This window comes from Colias eurytheme, chromosome 9 (assembly GCF_061535395.1).
Source record: "Colias eurytheme isolate Ceu_HAF_F1 chromosome 9, ilColEury1 Martin Lab GWU primary, whole genome shotgun sequence".
In the NCBI taxonomy this organism is placed as follows: Eukaryota; Metazoa; Arthropoda; class Insecta; order Lepidoptera; family Pieridae; genus Colias; species Colias eurytheme.
This window is the reverse complement of record NC_142988.1, coordinates 5,283,358-5,305,405: the sequence shown is the minus strand read 5'-3', so window position 1 is coordinate 5,305,405 and position 22,048 is coordinate 5,283,358. Positions and strand designations below refer to the sequence as shown.

Sequence of the window (22,048 nt, the reverse complement as noted above, 5' to 3'; positions counted from 1 at the left end):
TATTTACCAAAAAGAAATGCACATTAATCTTTTATCTTAGGAAGGTAACTAGGTACATAAAACATTTAAATCTACATATAAAATATCTACGGTCTACGGACCTATATCTATTATATCTATAGATTTAAATGTGGTAGGTACGTATCGTCTGTAGGTAATAACTAATAGGTACCTATGTCATGTTTACACGCTGTATACACAACACTGATACATATGTGAATAAAATTTGTACAATGTACAATGTACATACCTATTACCCACAGATATTACCTATATTGAAAATGTTTGAAGGTGGACTTTTGGGGTTGATTGCAAAAATAAAGCCTTGATTATTTTTGCACTCAATCCCAGCTAAAGTAAAACTATTATTACTAAACAGATGATGTTTTGCAAAAATGAAACTGTAAACCCACGCAAGCATTTTAACAATTATTATTATTTATTATTGCTTTTCTATTATATTTTATCAACCGACTTCAAAAACATTAACAGGTTTTTTTAGGTGTCTTACTACAGATCTCTCGACAGGTGAACCTATTTTGATAATAATTAATCTTTTAGTTATTAATTCTGTTACTGCTCTCGTGTTGTAAAGGTTTAAGGCGAAGCTCGATATTATATTTATAAAGCATTTGAATGCCTTATAACCAAAAATATCAAATTCAATTTTAATATTATCTTAATTGCCCTATTTCGTAAACCTTAACCGGCAATCGGTATCACCGGCATTATGAAGGCAGCTCTCTCTGTCTTTGGCTTGTCAATCGGCCTGACATTTGTCAATGTCTGAGTACTGAGAATGACGTTTTCAAATTCCAACTCTCCACCAACTCTCATCTTTTTACTTTTACAAGGCGTTTAATTAATTAAATTTATTTAACTCATAATAAATAGACAATTGCAATTGAGTTTATACCAGTACCTATTTTAACTTTATATAGATTTGTTAAAGAATATTGTGACGATATTTTAACTTTAACCCAATTCAAAAAGACTTGAAACCATAGAACATAATCTTTAGATTACTTATTACAAAAAGTTACAACTATTTGCGGGCCATTAATAAAATCCACAAAGGTATGTATAATTTCGAAATCAGATGTATTAATTTTAATAAATTCCTTAAATCTTTAATAGTAATACCCTTACTTAGATCACTATAATCCAAAGGTTGTAATTGAACCTTCAGGTCTGAATTATTACAATCACGAGAAATATTTTGTATGTCAATATTATCTTTAAAAGCTTTAGTTTAAACATATCATGAAAAATGTGTAAACTGTTTGATAAACATTATAGGTACTAAAATTTTGACAAGTTTCTTATAAGTTTTTAATTATTTATTTCAGATGCAATTAACAGTTGACCCCAGACGTGCAGATCGCGAGCGGCGCTACAAACCTCCTCCACCAAACTCTGCTCCTGCGGAAGATCTGACAACCGATTATATGAACATACTTGGTAAATAATCAAAGAAATGCCTTGACCTAGATTGCAATACTGATCATGTGATCATAATAATTTTGTACCTTAGTTTTTACTTACCTGAAATATGTAGATTTATTGTTAATCATGTTTAAAATTTTAAAAAAATTTGCTTTAATCTCCATAATGATTGTTCATTGTTATACCTATGTGAAAGTCATGAAATTACAAAGATATCAAACTTTTTTCTAGATAATAAGGTTTGCTTTATTCCAGGTATGGTGTTTTCCATGTGTGGCCTGATGATGCGATTGAAGTGGTGTGCTTGGACAGCTGTATTCTGTTCCAGTATAAGTTTTGCAAATTCCAGAGTATCAGATGATACTAAACAGGTAATATTTAAATCAATTAAATATACAGGGTTACTTGTAAAACACCAGCCACCTAGCAGGACAAGAAAGCTAACATCATAAGTAACAACATTTGTTCTACGACTATTGGCATAACGCAATAAATTATTTTTAAATGATTTTTTAAGCTTTTATTGAACTCTCTTAACATTAATTGTAAGTCTATGTTCCATTCATTATCGAAAGGACGACGCGACGCCCCCTTCCCCCTCGTTCACTTCTTGTTTACGGAATATTTGGGATGCGCGCAGAGTTTATAATATTCAAACGGAAAATTAAATGAATATTTATTTTTGTATGAAAATAAAATCTAACAAATTATCAAAAGTCGTAGAACAATTAATGTTGTTACCTATGATGTAAGCTATCTCGTCCTGCGAGGTTGCTGGTGTTTTACAAGTAAATAAACGAGAAACTATACATCCAATATAATTAGCCATATTCACATTTCAATCAGTAGTACTTGATAAAAGATTTTTCTGGCCAAAGTTTATCATGTCACACAATTAAGTAAATTAAAACTACATTAAGTCAATAACATTGTAAATAATAATATACGTAATATTTTCTTTTTTCAGATTATCAGTTCCTTCATGTTATCCATATCTGCAGTTGTTATGTCGTATCTACAAAATCCAGCACCAATGTCTCCACCATGGGCTTCACTAACAACATAAAAGACTAAATTATAACCTTTCCTCTTGGTGTCAGTAAATTATTTAAAAATTAACTTATCAATACATAAATATATTTATATTGACGCAATTCTTATTTATTGTTAACATGTTTTTGAGCGAACTGTTAAAATGTGAAGATTAATTTTTCTAAATAGCTGTTAAATTTTCTTAATTGTGGCGCAGTTTTCCAAAAGCAAATATTCATTTTATTTATATACTAAAATATTATAGAGATCTCCTGTATTATTACAACTCCAAACGGACTTTTCGATATTTTAATAAGATATTTCCTCATACTTGAAATAATAGAAAGTATCTGTCACCCTTACATACTTACTATGATTTGTTAATATTCTGAAAACGTCCCTTACATCTTGTAATTCTATCCTATCTTAGCCTAGTTGCTACTTCCTATCTATGTTCCTATCCTATCCTAGTTCCTACTTCCTATCCTACTAATATATAAATTATGCAAAAGTTTGTGAGGAAATATGCGGGTTTTTCTTTGAAAACGCGGGCGGAAAGCTAGTAATTAATATATGTACGTTCAGTTTACGTATTCGTACTGGCGATATTTGATATTGTGCTCGCATAGATAATATGCAGAATAATGCCGTAATGCCGTAGATGGTTGATTGAATTGTGTACATGCAGCATTATTATCGTGATTCATGACACAGGACACGAATGTCTCATGTCAGTTGTCACTGTCAAAATCCGGCTTTTGCAATTTACAATTTCTTTCCTGAAACCACATTGAGGTTCCTATTTAATGTTTCAAGTAGGTATATCACTTTATTTGAATGAAAATAGATAAATCTAATAATGTTACGAATATTTCTACACGCTATAAAAATTACTCGAACTTTATAGTGATTATTGACAATGTTTAGAAAAAGTGCATAAGGTTATAATAATAAATAGTTTTGCCACATAAAAATGGATTGAAGTCTCAGATTTAAATTTAAATTTTAAAGATATTTAATATTCCTAAATAATCATTCAAAAATCAGTTATATGAAATGTTTTAATGATTTATGTCTTGTTTTAGAATGCCTCCTAAAAAAGTTGAAGAGCCAGAAAAAAAGCCACTTATTGGTCGCGTCGGAACAAATTTGAAAGTGGGAATCGTAGGTGTACCAAATGTCGGAAAATCAACGTTCTTCAATGTTTTAACCAAGAGCCAAGCAGCAGCTGAAAATTTTCCTTTCTGCACCATTGATCCCAATGAAAATAAGTATCCTATAATTTTTTACTATTCTTCTTAGATTACATAGGGAGTTATTTTTATAACTGAAATCAAATGAGTTCTATTATATGTGTGTGTCTTTAGTGTTTATATCTCTTCTTATCTACCTATTGTGTTATTGTTAAATAAGAAGGGTGTTTCTAAAATTTATAAGCTAGCAACAAATTATATTCTTATGTCATCTATACTAAGGTTGCATTATGTTTTCTTCCTGCAAGCGGTCAACCTCTAAAATGTCCGTCGGTCTGTAAACAACTAATTTTTCAACAAGTTCAACAACTAGTTTTAAAATCCTTTCCGTAAAAAATGACTGTTTTTATTGATTTAAATAAAACTATGCAGTCAATTTCCACTGTGCCATTTCCGTTTTGCAGTAGTGTAGCCTATGCCTTAAATATAGCTTAGTGGATAAGTAAATTACATTCAATTTTGGAATTACAAGTTATTACCAAAAAATAACATTTTGCAACATGTCAAATTCTGACATCTGTTTTAAATGTTAAAATGTTTCAATTTGAAAAATATTTACCAAATTTGGATATCACTGATAAATATTGTGTTAACAATGTAAATATTTGTAAAGCTTTATCTTACAGAGGTGATTTCGCTAACATATTAAACAAGCAAGAAAAAACAGATTGCAAATGTTGTGCTCGTCCTCTAGCAGCAACTGTTCTTGGAATCAATAATACAGATATACCTATTCCAGACAATCTCCAATTTTATAATGCCTGGACTGATATGGATGCTCAAGAAGCCTACTTGAAAACAAAACCAACATCATATATAATACTTGGTAAACCTGGTACTGGTGCATATACATTAGGAGAAGCTCTATCCAAAAAGCTCAATTGTATTCACATTTGTCCTAAGAATGTATTGATTGATGAAATCGATCAACAAAGTGCAACTGGACAATGCATAGACTTCAATATGAGACACAATAAAGTTTGCCAAACTGACACCATATTAGCAATTATGAAGGAAAAAATGGAATCACCAGCTATAAAACATAGGGGTTTTGTTATATCAGGTTTTCCTTTAGTATCTTCAAATAGAAACATACAATCATTTTTCGACACGCTATATGGAGAAGAATCAATCTCAGTTGTTAAAGAAGTTCTTTATGAATTGATATGTAATTTAAAGAAAAAGAAGTCAAAAGCACCCAAAGGTTCCAGAAGTTCGTCCAAAACAAGTGGTTTAGGAATGGAAGAAGAGGAAGAGATAGAAGAAGAACAAGAACCGGAAATTGAACCTGAAGAAAATGAAGACCAACATGTTGAACTGCCCAAATTCATACTTGATATTTGTAGTGATCTTATAACTCACAAAAAAGCTTACTTCACTACCAGGAGAGCTGCAGTTCTTCAGCAAATTCAAGATGTTTTCAACTACAAACCTGATATTATTATTCACATCACATGTTCTAATACTGATGTTATTTCCAAGAGAAGTCGAAAATTTTTCAATTATCAAAACAGTTCCAACAATTATAACCCATTTTCATCACATCCTGAAAATGAAATTAGATGGCCTACAAAATATACTATGCAGGATTACTCTAAACCATTTGACACTCATGTGTTTAATCCTAAATATAACTGCCAACATCCTGTTAACTTTTCTGATAATATAAAGGGACAAATATGTAATTATAAAGACCATGTGCAGCATTTCATTGTAGAAAAAATAAAGAATCATAATCCAAAGTTACTCATAAAATTAGATGGTCGAATGAGTACACATCAAATGATGTATATTATTATAGAACGACTTGCTCTTTTACCAATTAAACCTATCTTATTGCCAGAACCTCTTTATCTAGAAGAACCATCCGAAGATATGGATGAATTTTGGAAAACAGTGGAAGAACTTAATGTTGTAAGAAGTGGGAATGTCAACTTTAATAGATATCCTTCACCATGGTACAATAGATGTCCTGTAGAATTAAAAACGAGACATTCAGTTCAAGGACATCCAAGATTTGCTGTATCATTTTTTAAACATATTTATATTTTATCGTGTCTTAATAATATGATAGCATTTTGTAGAAATCCAAGACCATTTCTTAAGTTGAACTACTTAGAACCTACATGTAGGATTATTGTAATAGGTTCAAAAGGCTCTGGTAAAACAATGGTGTCAATGTGTCTTTCATGGTTATTTGATGCGCCTGTGATCTCTTTTGTAGAATTTTTACAAAATGAACAACAAAAAAAGTACAATAATTATGCCAAAACTATATTTTCTGAAATAAGTGCAATTATAGAAGATACAAGATTCACTAAATGGCAAAATATGGAACTTGAAAGAGTGTCTGATCTAAATATGTGGTTTAATATGACTCATAATAACTTGAATTCTTATGTTCATGTTTATAAGGAAATTTTAAAAAGAGAAGAAGCAATCAATGAGGTCTCAGATGATGAAGATATTTTAACTAAAAGATATAAGAACTTAAAAAGTAAACTATCCTTTTTGCCATTTTTAGATGATATAAAAATGTGTCAAAATGCTGTACAAGGTCAAAATCTCTTGGATTATGCTCCTGCTATGCTAAAACAAGAAATAGAAAAGCCATCAATGCCCGTTCTTGGTGATGATGATGTTACTGACGCTATTTCAGATTATATCAAAACAAACGATTTGCAAAAGGAGATAGAAACAAAACCGGAAGAAATAATGACAGAAATAATTAAGATCTTAAAAAATATGGATGAGGAAAGTCTTTCAAACAATGTCATTAATGAATATAGTAAATTTATAATTGATGGATTTCCATCTGAATTGGAGTATTGGGACCTTTTATCTGAAGCTAATATGTTGCCTGATTATACAATTGTTCTCATTGAAAATAGGGAAGTGGATGAAGAACTCATTCAAAACTATATGCACATAGAAAAAAGCATAAAAAATTATCAAGAACGCTATCTCATGAGCACTGATGTACTGGTGAAAACAAAACTGTTAAGCGGGTGTCCTTTAAATTCAAACTATTTAGATATGAAGACAATATGTGATGAGATAGTTCAAAACTTATTTCAAATTGAACAAAATGATAAAGATATTAATTTTGCTGAAGTAAGTGCTGCCTACAGTGATGGATTTGAAAAATTGAAAGAAAACTGGGAAGGGGTAAAATTAAAATTAGACGAACAGTCGAAAATGTACATAGACATTGAGTTAGAAGGGAAATCTGATATAGAAATTATTGATGAAGTCTTATTAAAATTAAGAAAAGGATATTGTAATGTTTGTTCTGTTGATGAGGATAAAGATTTTCCTGACCCAGATAATGAAAACGAGACAATGCATGATTTGTTAACATATAATGATGATAGAAAATTCCCAGAAACGAATGTGTACTGTCCAGTAGCTTTCTATGATTTTAATGTCCTGTGGGAAGGAAAACCGGACATAAGTGTGAAGTATGATAGCAGAGTTTATTTGTTTACTAAAGAAGATTGCTTGGATAAATTTCAAAAAGACTGTACACAATATCAATCATATAGCAAACCTTTTAAAAAAGTTCCTTGTATTAGAATCTGTATTGTAGGAAGCATTGGAAGTGGCAAATCAAGTGTTTCAAAGAAACTCGCTAAAGAATTAGGTTTATTATATGTAGACTATGATGACTATATAAACAATTTTTTAGTTCCAAAACATTTTAAAAAGGTTGGTTGGCAGTATGAAAATAGTTTCACGGATAATTTAAATGAGGAAGAAAATGTTGAAATTCAGGTGGATGAAGAAAATGAAAATTATGTATTAGAAATACTATCAAATGAAAACGAATTGAAAAGAATAATATCTAATTATTTTGAACGTGGCGTTGCTCTACCATCTTTGTTAACTCATAAAATTATTAAAAAGCTGTGGTTTGAAGATCCTTTCAAATCAACGGGAATAGTACTCGATGGTTTTCCTAAACTACCAAATGATGTTGAAGATATGATTTCCTGCTTTTGTATTCCAGATTTAGTCATAGAATTAGAATGTAATTCAGAAATTGCCGTAGAAAGAGTAGCTCCTAACATGTTAAAAATTTGGAAAATTCAGTTGAAACAAGCAAAATATATAGCTCAACTTAATTATCAAGCGGAGCGTAAGGAGTGGTTTGATTTTATAACAAAAAAAGCTGTAGTTAAACTAATCGTTGATGAAGTTATAGACTCTGCGTGTGTAAGCGATGAGCCACAGCCTAACTTGTCTGTACAGAGTACAATATTTGATGCACATCCTTCTGGTTCTTCAAATGTTGATCCAAATTTGTTTAGTATTTATAATGAATTAGTACAAGAATATCCAGAACCTGTTGATCACAATGAATGGGAGAAATCTGATGATGTTTTGGAAAGAATTAATTCTAGAATCGAAGGTATTTATGAAGTATCTGATGAAAATATTCAAGCGTTCAAAGACATATTGATTGAACAAAGAATAAAGGTAGTGTCTATTAATGGCTTGAAATCTCAAGACAAAGTCTTCAGAAGTTGTTTGTCTAAACTATCATATTTACGAAATAGAAACGAATCATTTTTGGAACAAACATTTATAATAAATAGTGACCTAGCTGAAATGTTAATTTTAGAAGGATTTTTCTTCTTCAGCAAATTTTATCGAATGTGTCCTGTGCATATTTATGAGAATCCTTTAGCTCTGTTTAATCCCTATAGCATCAGTAAACGTAGAGGAAAAGTGTTTCCAATCATACATCGTGCTTACATTTATTTTGTATCATCAGAGGAGAATGTTAAAAAGTTTAGAATAAGCCCGTTAAAGTACATCACAAGTAATAAAATAGAAGCTTATGTTGAATATCCCCTGCGCATTGGAGTAATTGGACCACCTAAATCAGGAAAATCTACGTTATCTGCGAAACTTGCTAAACGTTTTGGACTACTGTGTTTATCAAAAGGAATGGCTTTACGAAATGTTTTAGAAAATATGAAATTAACAGAATTAGGCTGTAAAATAACATCAAATCCTAAACAGGGGCAGTGTATCGACACTGAATTCATAACGAAAACAATTAAAGCAGCAACATTTGATCACCGCGTAATGACACATGGATATGTTTTCGATGGTTTTCCAGAAACGCCTTTTGAGGCGTCAGAATTATTAAAAGAAGGACTTTATCCCTTAATTATTTTTGATTTAAAAACAAGGTTAGAAAATGTTTTAGAGCGATCACAGAAGGAAGTCTATTTAGATATTTTGAAAGTAAAACCACCTTATCCAAAACTCTTTATAGAATACAAATTTAAGCAATGGCAGAAGAACTGCTTAACATTGCGTCAATGGATTGCAGATGATATCCAAAATATATATGAAATATCGGGTGATACTTCCAAATGGAAATGTTTTCAAAGTGCTTGCTATCTCATTGATAAACTTACTCCTAAATATCATTACTATTTGTCAAATTATAAATCTAAAATTGTGTTAGCCGATGTTATGTGTATATCGAATGAAGTGTTTAAATCAAAAATGACTAAATTTGAAAATTTTTGTCCAATGTGTTTCGTTATGAACGTTTTTCGTCATAGTGATCACCCTGTTAATAAAAGAGGAGTTGTTTATTACAATGAACGCTTCTATTGGGTTTGTGATGTTCACATGAAAAATTTACGTAAGCTTCCTAGCATTGTGTCCTCGGAAAAGAAAATAACTATACCTGAAATACCTTCTGTTGTTAAATCTGTTAATACTTCGCTTGTTTATGAAAACGGAATATGTATTGTTACGTACGCAGAAAATCTTCCATCGCAAATAATTAAAAAAGGTTCTAATAAGTTTGCTGTACTTTATAAGGGTCGATATTATCTATTTTGTCAGTCCAAGTGCATGGATAATTTTATGGCTCGCCCCCATATGTACTTCGATATACGTGTCTTCAAAGAAGCCAAGGGCTTTCCAGAATTATCTTTAAACAAATTGCCAAATCTAGGTTATTTAGAACAAACGATGGGAAATTTGATTACAGAAGCTTGTTGCGCAGTAAATGTAGTTAGGCCTAAATATTTAGGGCTTGATGTTGGAGTCTCTGGTGCAATTTTTATAGCATTATATTTAAAAACGCATAACCATCGTTCTGATCCTTATAAAATAAATTTATACTCAATGGCGTTTAATATTTTCGAAGCGAGATGCAAACTAGCTATTAATATAGGTTTAAGTTTGCGTTCAACAGATAATCCGTTCGCGGAATATCCTAAATGTTGTACGAGATATAATTCTATAAAGGAAACTGACTCTGGTACTGTTGAAAAACCGAGCACATTATCGATGACCAGTAGTAGTAAATATGAAGTCATGTAACTTAGTTTCTTTAAATTTTAATAAATTTATTTAAGTTTATATTTGTTTTATTTAAAAACTATTTCCGCCCAGCGGCCTTGATGGTTTTTCAAGTTTGCCTAAACTGTATTTGACCGGATTTGTATTTTCAGTTTAAGATAAATTGAACAGAGTTTTGGAAAACCTTATCATTTGAATATTCCTGGTAATCACAATTGTAATCTATTCTAATGTAATTAATTGTTGTATCCTAATGTAATTAATTATTCTAACTATTGTTGTTTGTTTTAGGCACGTAGGGTACCAGTTCCCGATGAGAGATATGATTATCTCTGCCAGTACCACAAACCAGCCAGGTAAGATTTTTAAGTCGTTAACTTTTTTTTATTAAATTCTTAACTGTATTGATTCTTTTATTATGTTATACAATTATATGTTGTTTTTAGCAAAGTTCCTGCATTTTTGAATGTAGTTGATATCGCCGGTTTGGTACGAGGAGCTGCGGAAGGCCAAGGTCTTGGAAATGCTTTCTTGTCGCATATAAAAGCGTGTGATGCCATCTTCAACCTATGCCGTAAGTTATAATATATTCTTTTGCGGGTAGAAACATAAACGAAACTTAATACTTTCAGATGAATTTATACGAATTTACAACATTCTAATAACTATAGGCAACAGTTTCACTAGTTTTAGTATCACTTTATCGTAAGAAAGATTAATAAAATACAGTTAAAATTATTTTCAGGTGCATTTGACGACGAAGACGTAATCCATGTCGACGGTGACGTCAATCCAATCAGAGATTTGGAGACCATTGGCGAAGAATTGAGACTAAAAGACGAAGAGCAATTGCTGCAGAATATTGATAAACTTGACAGGGTGGTTAACCGCGGTAATGATAAGAAACTTAAGCCTGAATATGTAAGTTGTATATTATGATTCTTAAACAAATTACAAATATGTAGTTTATTTTTAACCTTTTCGCATTACAGTTTTAAATGTTTTTGGAGAGTATCCTCATGAATTTAATGAAATTCCCTTCTAGGATGCATTGATGAAGATCAAGAGTGTGTTGATTGATGAGAAAAAACACATTCGTTTTGGTGACTGGAGTGCAGCCGAAGTGAGTAGCTATATTTATATTAGCTTTTTTTTTTAAATAGATACATTAAATTTCAAGTCATAAGTATTCTCTTCGCTAAACATTTATTAAATTCGGAGCAATTTAAATGTAAACTAGATTTCTTTTGTAAAAATTTGCTAAAAATTATTTTTCATTTCAGATAGAAGTTTTAAATAAGTACCTATTTCTTACATCTAAGCCTGCTTTGTACCTTGTCAACTTGTCAGAAAAGGATTATATTCGAAAGAAGAACAAATGGTAAGTCGATAGAAAATGTCATTTTTCTTTCAACTATCGTCTGACATGTTCGTGCCACACGACAAAGGCATGACGAGCGGTCGATGCGACGTTGCCGCTCTGCATGACGAGCGGCAGACACGATGTTGCCGCACCTCATACGAATGTGTGATGCGACGTTGCCGCACTGCACCATGAGCGGCTGACGCGACGTTGTCGTTCCGCACGACGAAGCGGCTATAGCGACGTTGTCGCTCCGCACTATGACTGGGTGACGCGACGTTGTTGCTTTGCGTGACGAGCGGGTGTCTCGACGTTGCCGCTCATGCCGCTCAGTGGACAGTTTTGTTTGTTTCTAAATTCTAAGTAAGCAAACATTCGCCTTGCAAAGTATGCGCAAGATGTGCGTATTACGTGAACAGTAGGCCTTAATAATTAATTATTATTCCTGCAATATTTTTGTTAGCGTAGGGTATTTTTGTATCATTAAAATAAAAAAATAAATAAAGCTTTTATTAATTCCTTTACTTATATTTAATTACAAATTTTGTTGTTAGTGTGGTTAGTATTAACATTTTTCTTATTTCTCTATAACAATTCTATTATTTAAACATTAAATTAAGTGTTAGTTAATTAGTCTTTCTAATTGTAATAGTATGTAATTAAATATAATAAGGACCGCTTTTTGCGGTAAAAGCCTCCTCCAATTTCTTCCACTCATCCCTGTTCTTAGCTAATCTAGTCCAAAGGGCACCTGCATGATTTTTGATATCATCACTCCATCGTGTGATTGGTCTTCCCCTCTTACGCTTTTTATAAAAAGGTGTCCAATTTATTACCGAATGTGACCATCTGTCATCTCTCAATCTGCACAGGTGACCTGCCCATTTCCACTTCAATTTACATACATATCTTACTGCATCTTGAGCTTTCGTTCTTTTTCTTATATCACTATTTCGTATTCTATCCTTAAGTTTAATATTCAAAAAGCTTCGTTCCATGCCTCGTTGGCAGATGCTAATTCTGTTTAAATGCTTTTTTGCAAGGGGCCATGTTTGACATGCATACGTTAGGCAAGGTGTAAGACATATGTCCATGGCTTTAGCTTTTAGTGGAATTGGTATTTGTCCTTTGAAAATCTCTTTCATAGCCCAATATTTATTCCATGTTTGCTTGACTCTTCTTTCTATTTCTTTTTCATTGCATAGCTTAAATGAGATAAGATGTCCGAGGTAAATGTAGTCTTCAACATATTCTATAGGAGTTTCATTTATTGTGACTTGTAACTGGTGGCTGTTTGTTATAATCTTAGTTTTTTCCTGATTTATATTTAAACCTGCTTTTTTGCTATATTTATTTAGCGATTCTATCATTGTTTGCAATTCTCTTACATTTTCTGACAACAGAACTATATCGTCTGCAAATCTCAGGTGCGATAAATATCGTCCATTGATTTTGAGACCATATGACTCCCAATTTAGCTGGCTGAAGATATATTCCAGTACAGATATAAACAGTTTTGCTGAAAGTGGATCCCCTTGTTTAACACCACGGTTAATCTTGAATGTTGGTCCTTGTATATCTAATTTTACTCTAGCATAGCTGTTTTCATATATTGTTTTTATAATTGATATGTATGTGTCGTTGACACCTTGAGCTTTTAATGCTTTCCATATAGTACTATGTAAAATAGAGTCAAATGCTTTTGTATAGTCAATAAAGCATATATATAAGGGCTGGTTGAATTCTTTATATTTTTCTATTAACTGTTTTACTGTATGTATATGGTCAATTGTAGACATTCCTTTCATAAAGCCCGCTTGTTCAATGGGTTGTTTGTCATCTAAGATATATGTCAGTCTTCTTAGCAGAGTTGAGGTAAATACTTTATATATGCATGGAATTAAACTAATCGGTCTGTAGTTACTTATAAATTTAGGGTCTCCTTTTTTGTATAATAATATTATATCTGAGCATAGCCATTGTTTTGGAAATTCTATTCTCTGTAGAACGAGGTTGAATAAATTTGTCAGAGGTTTTACTATGTGTGGTTGGCTCGCTATGATCATCTCATTTGTTATACCATCGGGGCCGGGGCTTTTTCCTGATTTGAGCTTTTTAATAGAAAGTTCCACTTCACATTCTAGGAAGGGCGGGACATCATCAAACTTTTTGTTATATTGTTTTTTATTGGTCATAAAATTTTGCAACGTTTTACTTGGCTCTTGATTCGTACTGCTGTATAAGTTTTTGTAAAACGATGTGGCAACATCCAGTAATTCCTTTCTGTGTGTGGTAACAGAGCCTGTGGGGGTGCTTAGATGTGTCATTAATTGTTTGGTTCTCTCTAGAACTTTGTTCGCTTTTTTTATTCCACCTGTTTGTTTTAAATGATTTTGAAATATTTTTAATCTATAATTTTTTAAATTTTCTTTGATTTTTTTATTAATAGTTCTGTATAGATGTGTTAGTTTGATTTTTTCTTCTCGGGTTTTATTAGTTTTATTTCTTAATGTATGTTTCTGTTGTTTTAATTGAATGATATCCTCAGTAATTATTTGACATTTTCGTGTGGTTTTAGAGTTTACGTTTGGTTTTTTCAAACATTTCAGCATATTTTTTTCAATATCGTCATAGAGGCTCTGTACCGAATCATATTGTCCCTGACATAGATTAAATTTATTTTTTAATGCATCATAATCAATATTTCTTGTTGTAAATTGTGAATAACGTGAACGCGATAATTTCCTTGATTTGGTACATAGTGTCATTCTTACCATGCGGTGGTCACTTGGGTGTATAACTCGGCTTAACACACTCAAATCACTCACATTTCTATGTATATTAGTAATGATAAAGTCAATTTCATTTTTTACTTTATTATTGGGTGCCATCCATGTCCATTTTAAACTGTTTGGTTTTTTATAGATTGTATTTAATATCTTAAATTTATATTGAAAACAAAAATCCATTAGACGTTGGCCTCTACTATTCCTTTTGCCATAACCGTATATGCCTCTAATCATTTCCTCGTTATCCTCTGTTTGACCAATTTTTGCGTTGAAGTCGCCCATAATTATAATTTTTTTGTTACATTGAGATATTGCGTTTTCTAAGTCAGAATAAAATGTTTCTAGTTCATCTTCACTCGAGCTTTCCGTAGGAGCGTACACTTGTATAATACTGTATAAAGTACACAATATTTTTATTTGCAATATTGCTACTCTATCGGATATTCCAATAAAATTAATAGTTTCTAAGTATCTTTGTTTTTTAACTAGGAATCCTACTCCTTTCTCGCCTTTTATTTTTCCATAGTAATATAATATGTAGCGACCTCTATTTTCAATTTTAAATCCGTTTCTTCTTACTTCCGAAATACCGATTATATCCCATTTTATTGGTGACAATGCATACTCTAACTCTAAGAGCCTGACTTCACTTGCTAGGGAACGTACGTTAAACGTGGATATGTATATATTTTTTATTTTCATTTTCATGTTATTTGGAGGGTTGCAGTCTACTGCCCCCGCGGTGACTAACCGTTGTGGGGGAGGTGTATAATTATTATTAACATTTTGACATAAATATTTATTATTTGGGGGGGTGAATGATGTTTTTGTCAAATTGGGGGGCTTTATTAATTGTTATTCCGAATCTGATGAGATAGAAGTTGTTGGTTTGGGTAGTATTGAGCTTTTATTTTGGTTTGTTATATAATTTTTTATAGAATATTGGTTACTCTGAGATGGATAGGATCGAATCTTGTTCTTCTTGGCGATTTGTTGCTTCTTATTGCTGTCATGTTCACCTGAATGGTACGGGGGAGTTACTTCCAGTTCTCTCTTCTTTGTATTTTTATTACTGTGTTTAAAGTTGCTTCTGTTTTGATTATCTCTGTTACTTTGTTCTTTCACAATTAATTTGTCGTAACGAATGTATGCTATTTTACCGTTTTCTCTCTCTTTATGAAGCTGTTCTTGTAATTCTTTTCTTATTTCTAATATTTTTGGTGGAAAATCCTCCTTTATGTAAATGTTTTTTTCTTTTAGATTATGTTTCATTTTCATTATGCATAGTTTTTTTCCAAAGGTGCTGAATGTGACAATTACTGGTCTAATTTTATTTTCAGTTCTTTTTCCTAATCTCTTAATGAATTGCAGCTCAGTCTTGTGACAATTTATGTTCATGTCCGACGTAATTAAGTTTAAAATAATTTTTTCTAAATCTTCATAGCTTTTTTCATGTTCTTGTATTCCAAAAAATATAAGGTTTCTAATTCTCATACATTTTTCTATTTCTAAAAATCTGTATTCATTTTCAGCATTTGTTTTCTTCAATTTTTCGATGTCTTCTTGTATAGTTTTAAATTTTGAGTCTATGTTTTCATTAATTTTATTCGTAATCCTTTGTTCTACTTTTTTTAAAGCTTCTTCGGAGTCGTTTTTAATATCAATTCGTAATTCTTTTATCAACTGTTCTATATTCGACATCTTAACGCTCTCTGTTAGAAGTTCTTTGTATCAGTACTTAGCTATGTGTGGACTTTATTCCGTAATTAGGGATCTATTCGTTAGAGGTCGTTATATTAATTACGTTATTTTACTGATTTTTTCGCTAGATGGCGTTGAAAGATAAATGTTTTCGTTATTCTTAATGAGAATGATTATGCATATTTTCTAATAATGTCTTATTTGTAGAATTATACACTTCATGGAATATGCTCGCACTTTGTAAAATAGTATGAAGACTTGTACTATTTCTCAGTTTTAATAACGACGTTTCACTTGCACTTAATGTTTTGAATAGTTAAACTGTCACTTTGAACATCAGCTGATATTTTCAAGTTCAAATAGTCTGATTTGTAAATGTTTATTCACTTTCCACGGGTTTGTACACTTTTATTTGACTTATTCCACCACAGTTCTATTAAATTCACGTACTTTTCACTTTAAAAACGCAGTAATAACATTTATAAATAATTTTTAATTACGGAGCACAATTACAGTTGTGTTTGCTTCACCGCGCCCTCTAGAGATAGAGATTTTGTATCATTAAGGAAATATAATAAAATTTAGACCATTAAAATTGGACCAGGGGACATATTTTGAGAATTATTGTTTTTTTTTCTAGGTTACCAAAACTAAAGGAATGGATCGACAAGAACGACCCGGGTGCACCATTGATACCTTTCTCCGGAGTTTTGGAGACCAAATTACTGGATATGGACGCTGAGGAGAAGCAGGCCTTCTTGAAGGAACATGGCATCGCTAGGTACGTGATACGATTGTATATATTCATCTTTTCAATATTTAAAACGTGAAAGGAATATGTAACATTTATTTTAGTGACTCTTTCACGTAAAAACAGTTAACAGCCACTGCCCACTACATATTTAGCACATCAATTACCTACTTTCTAGAAATATAGGGAACATCAAGCAGTCCTAATATATTTTTTCAGTATGACAATTTATTTGAGTTTTTCATTTTATTTTACTTTTGAAACATTACTGTTAATGATTGTATTATTTTAGTGCCCTAGATAAGATCATCGTGCAAGGATACAAGGCCCTGCAGTTAGAATACTTCTTTACGGCTGGTGCTGATGAAGTCAAAGCGTGGACCATTCAGGTATATACTAAGTTAAAAAAAATTAAAAACATATATCAATATTTGTCCACGTTTTAATTTTATAATTTTTTACATAAAACTAGCAATCTTAAAAAAATGTTTTTCCTTTTTAGAAAGGTACAAAAGCGCCCCAAGCCGCTGGCAGAATTCACACCGACTTTGAAAAAGGTTTCATTATGGCTGAAGTGATGCATTTCAAAGATTTCAAGGAAGAAGGCTCGGAAGCTGCTTGCAAGTCAGCCGGCAAATACCGTCAACAAGGTATGAAAAAATATGTGATTTTTTTTCGGAGGATTTTTCGAAAAAATTAATACTTACAAATAAAACTGATGGTGTATAAAAATGTAAAATTAAACAAAATTTCATTGAATGCAGATGTTTAATTTATATTCTCAATACTTTTTCATTTTACGCTTCTTTCAGGTCGTAACTACGTGGTCGAAGACGGCGACATTATTTTCTTCAAGTTCAACGCCGGCGCCGGACTCAAGGACGCTAAGAAGAAATGACGTGACAAAGTTACGTTGTTGCTCGTACACTTGCTGTACTTCAACCTCGTTCTATACACGTTACTACATGTCGCTTGAAGGACAATCATTTGTACGAATAATTTATACTGTGCCGTGTTCATAACGCTTCGTTATTGGTGGATATTTAAGATAAACTAAGAGTTTTATAGCGATTATTTTTTTAAGTATCTCCGTTCCGCTCTAACTTATCACCGAGTGTCTATACGCGAGCGAGATAGCATAATGCACTGGCATAATTGAGCTTATAAAACACATGTTTTAATAATTTTCTTAATTACGTACCTACGTTAATTGAACGCTCGTCTGTAATCGCTCGCTTACTCTACTTTCTAATATATTTAAATCTAAACATGTTATTCTATTTGTTGTTATGAATTTAAGTGATGATGATAGTTTTGTAATGTCCGAGGGTTTCCAATTATATCACTTCAACAAACTCTTCAATTCGTGTCACTTTTTCTTTACCCCTCTCATTTTTTTCAGATTGATCGAAAACTTCTAAAAATATATTTTCCAATATCATTCGCGTCTGTTTGATAAATCTTTTTAAATTTGCATGTGATAGAATATCTTGATCGGTAACGGGTGCCAACTTTTCCTTATCTTTTTCCGATTTTTTGAGGACGTTGTTGAAAATATAAGATGACGCTTGAGTAACTGCTTCTTCCCATTCCTGGAAACAAGTTAATGTTAAACTACAGTCATTTATAGAAGAAAACTTAAACAATATGGAAGATATATTAGTTATGAATCACTCACTTGAATATCTTCATGAAATGTTTCAAAAGATAATGTTTCTTCGAGTATTTTAATATTAGAATCATCGGGATTCGAACACTTCATAATATAAAGTGTCAGATTGCCCACGGAGCTAAGTTCACATGCTGCGCTGAAATATGTTTTAAATTAATGGGCAGTAAACATAAAAAATTACGTTTCGGATAATTTATAATAATACTTAAAAATATTCTATTCAATTTTTAAGAAGGTACGGACTACGGTATAAAACTGCGTACAGGTTTTTATTAATCGGTTTCTTTAAATCTTTCGTATATAGTTTACCTACCGAGTAACTTTTGCCTTGCTTTCCATCATGCGTTTCGCAATCAAAACAATGGATTTGTGTGTATCTCTCATAAGGAATTCCAGTGAATCACAGTTACCGGGTGGGAGTGAACCATATTGGACAAGTAACTTTTTTTGAATCAAAGTAAACTGACCTTGAAGGACGTTTAATTCACCCTAAAATAATATTTATTTAAATATATTATAATATTATTTATTATTTATAATGAGGTTTTTAAAGCCTATGAATACGCACCTCCAAATTTTTCAAAACGATGCGTTCTTTCGCGTGGACTTCGATACATTTGAGAAATTTATGAGTCAAGTTCTTTATCAATTCTGGGCTTGTTTTAAAAATAACCGTAAAATCGCTATTCATGTTTAACTCATTTTCCTTTATCTTTTCAACAAAGTACTGTAATACTGGGAATATCTCCGTATGGTCATCAGCTTCTATTATGTAGTGATCAACCATATATTTAATAGTTACGGATTTACTTATATTTTTGTAGGAAAAAGTTAAAGTATCTGAAGGGACTGAAAAATCTGAAAAAATAAATTTTTGGATGCTAACTTGAGTATGTCGGCTTTGAATGCAAGCGCAGTGCAATAGTATCATAAACTATAAAGATAAGTAGACATAACTTTTGTTAGTACCTAAAGTAAGATTTCTAAACTTACCTTTAAATATTGTTTCTAGGCTTAAATTTGTTTGATTCGTACTAAAATATAATTTACATTGATTGTCCTTATCAATATTTACTACACCAGCGTAAACGTTAATTGGCACAAGAACGTTTCTTGACAGAACTATTATTTTTCCAGAACAATCTATTATAGCGAAGAGCATTTTTATAGTTGCGTTAGAAATATCCACGTCATTGGAGAGTAATATACGAGTTTCTATTATCTCTGTACCGTTTATATCTTCTAAATATATCGTGTTATCGGCAACAGAAAATGGTTGGCTACATGCATAAGTTATCTGAATGCTTTGAATTTGTTTAGGATCCTCGCACGTAAGAGTTGTAACGAGAGGACAATTTATGATATTTATTTCGGAATAGTTACTGTCCACGTAAGATTTTGACGCATTTCCAACTTCTGTTCTAATATTAATAATTTCTTCAATTGGAAAATTGTTTACATCGTCTGAAAAAAGATATATAAGTAAGTATCACTAAAATTTCACTTAATTTAGCAAGAATGAGGTTATATTATCTATTGCTAACCATTCTCTAAAATTTTATCCAGTTCTTCTTCTATATCCTGTAAGTCTGATTGAATATCTTCTGATTCAATAGTCATGTTCATTGGCGCAACAGTGGAGTTTAAATCTGGCTCTGTCCCTAAATAACTGACATGGACAATTCCATTCCTAGATAGGGTTACCAAACCACCAGATAAATTCTTAATGAAACAACGCGATAGCGAAATAGTCTTATGCATCAAATCACAGGACCATAAAAGAGTTGTTTCTTCATAAATGTATAATTTAGAATCTTCTGAAGCGACCATAACGAGAAGGCGAGAATTAGGTTCTAAAACAAACAAAAATATAAAAAAATACTATCATTCAATAGCAATAACTTGTTTTAGTTAAAGCGTGAAATACATACCATAGTACCAACCGATAAGATACGCATGAAAACAAACAGGCATAAAATCGAATCGGATCATATACTTCATCAAACCATTGTCTTGGAAGCAATAGAGGTATCTCTCTCCCAACGCAATGATGCTGGAAAAATTACTGCTCGTCTGTAAATAGAAAATTTATTGCAACGTGCACAGTAACTAGCAGTAACTAGATAGGTATTTAAAGAAGTAATTATTAAAAAAGACAGAAATAACTTCTTTAAATAGTTGTCTGTTTGTAATCTATAAATATCTGAACTCATTTTAATGCTACGTTCATTGCATGGTTGAGCAAATTTTGGCCCAATTTCTCACTTATAACATACCTAGATGAAGTCGCTAGTGAATAATAAGTTGATAGATTGGCATGTAAAAAACCCAAGCAAACTACTATACATATTATAATGAAAGAAAAAAAATGCACCCTAATGACTTGAAGAGATGATATTTCTTCTCCTGGGCTATACGACCACTGGGGAATATTTTTCTTGTGTGCGCGGGTACTCAACTCGCTGAATTCTCCTAGCTGTTGGTAACTGTAATTAGGTACATTAATTACATAATAAAGAATTAAGCAATTGGAACAATACTCGAGTCTTGAATTTGGAAAATTATGAAAATGTTATGTATATTTACCTGTATACCTCAAGCACCCATGTGGATTTACAAATAATGAAAAAGTCAGTACTACTGACGTAGCTAACTGGACCCGGGATAATAATATCTTCAAATATACACAGGAATAAAAACGCATCTTGATCGAAGAAGCTTAAAGTACCGTCCAACGCTTGTACACAAATGAGATCTCTGCTTTTAGTATTTCCAAAGGGGCCAACAATTACGCTATACGCTTTTCTAGTAAAAGTATGTTTGATAGAGTTTTTCAAATAATTTTGATCTCCTGAAAAAATATATTGTTAAAATGAAAATAGTTTTTACATTTCTTATTGTTTATAGCTTAATAGCTGTTTTGGTAACTACATTTTTATCGTACCTGCTTCTACATGACCTTCTCTTTTTTCCAAAAAGTATATCGAGTAACTTTGTGGGTGTAACACTAATATCTGTCGATCACTTGAGTCACTGCAAATTGATAAATTTGCATCAGCTAGATATGTAGGTAAACACAAAAAACAGAAATTGTACCCATATCGAAAAATAGTACTTTTTCGGTAGGTATAAGAATTCTTATGCTTATGTAGTTCTATAACGCTAAAATAAATTTAGACTGTTTATAGTTAACTATTTTATTCTTGTGTTCTTATAATAATAATTTACGTGCTTGGGTGTAAAACAATATTAAATTATATTTAATTTTTGTCACCGCCGGAGCCCGGATATGATTTTGCACGGACCCGGAAGTTGGAACCATCCGGTCATAGATGAGGCCTAACAGGATAAATAAATTTTTGATAATCGAATTCCATATTTATATTACGATTCCTATACTTACAAAACAAATTTCCCAGTCTCTACTTGTAATATCACGTCGTTTTGTTGAGATTCTAAAATAACGTGTGACTGAGATGATTCAGTATTTGGTTTATAAATTTTTAATTGAGATCCTTCGCCAACAACAATGCAATCGCTATCACTGTGCGAGTTAAATTTATCCACTTTAATGCAGCAGCTGTTTAGAATACCTCCGTCATAGTTTTCGCTTTGTAATCTCTCATTAGACCACAAATGCTTTACTTTAAATATAGACATCGCCTACTCTTGAGTATTTTACATGGGTATTAGAAATAGATTGATTTT

General features: G+C 31.7%; 4 protein-coding genes across 5 annotated transcripts; 2 read left to right on the top strand and 2 right to left on the bottom strand.

Annotated features, from left to right (window-relative positions):
- The first annotated feature begins 799 nt into the window (after nt 1-799).
- On the top strand, nt 800-2,591 carry LOC149905767 (protein Asterix). Its single transcript, XM_090105675.1, has 4 exons — nt 800-1,077; nt 1,350-1,461; nt 1,702-1,817; nt 2,414-2,591. The coding sequence occupies exons 2-4, from the start codon at nt 1,350-1,352 to the stop codon at nt 2,510-2,512; spliced, it is 327 nt and encodes a 108-aa protein (XP_089961801.1). The 5' UTR covers nt 800-1,077; the 3' UTR covers nt 2,513-2,591.
- A 958-nt stretch (nt 2,592-3,549) lies between these two features.
- On the top strand, nt 3,550-18,031 carry LOC149905765 (obg-like ATPase 1). 2 transcript variants are annotated; one of them, XM_090105117.1, is made up of 10 exons: nt 3,550-3,745; nt 10,360-10,420; nt 10,511-10,638; nt 10,810-10,985; nt 11,110-11,187; nt 11,348-11,445; nt 16,558-16,698; nt 16,961-17,057; nt 17,171-17,318; nt 17,481-18,031. In XM_090105117.1, exons 1-10 carry the CDS (start codon nt 3,550-3,552, stop codon nt 17,564-17,566), a joined length of 1,209 nt encoding a protein of 402 aa, XP_089961243.1. In that variant the 3' UTR covers nt 17,567-18,031. The 2 variants fall into 2 exon arrangements, with proteins under 2 accessions (XP_089961243.1, XP_089961244.1); XM_090105118.1 differs by having other exon boundaries at nt 3,550-3,749; nt 10,364-10,420.
- LOC149905766 (uncharacterized) lies at nt 15,072-15,940 on the bottom strand. The gene is made up of 2 exons (XM_090105439.1): nt 15,377-15,940; nt 15,072-15,235 (listed from the first exon to the last, which is right to left on the bottom strand). The coding sequence occupies exons 1-2, from the start codon at nt 15,915-15,917 to the stop codon at nt 15,072-15,074; spliced, it is 705 nt and encodes a 234-aa protein (XP_089961565.1). The 5' UTR covers nt 15,918-15,940.
- Nucleotides 18,006-22,000, bottom strand: BBS9 (Bardet-Biedl syndrome 9). Its single transcript, XM_090105119.1, has 11 exons — nt 21,744-22,000; nt 21,285-21,373; nt 20,927-21,191; nt 20,715-20,826; nt 20,272-20,413; nt 19,885-20,193; nt 19,334-19,804; nt 18,909-19,198; nt 18,654-18,829; nt 18,347-18,476; nt 18,006-18,260 (listed from the first exon to the last, which is right to left on the bottom strand). The coding sequence occupies exons 1-11, from the start codon at nt 21,998-22,000 to the stop codon at nt 18,006-18,008; spliced, it is 2,496 nt and encodes an 831-aa protein (XP_089961245.1).
- Nucleotides 22,001-22,048: the final 48 nt, after the last annotated feature.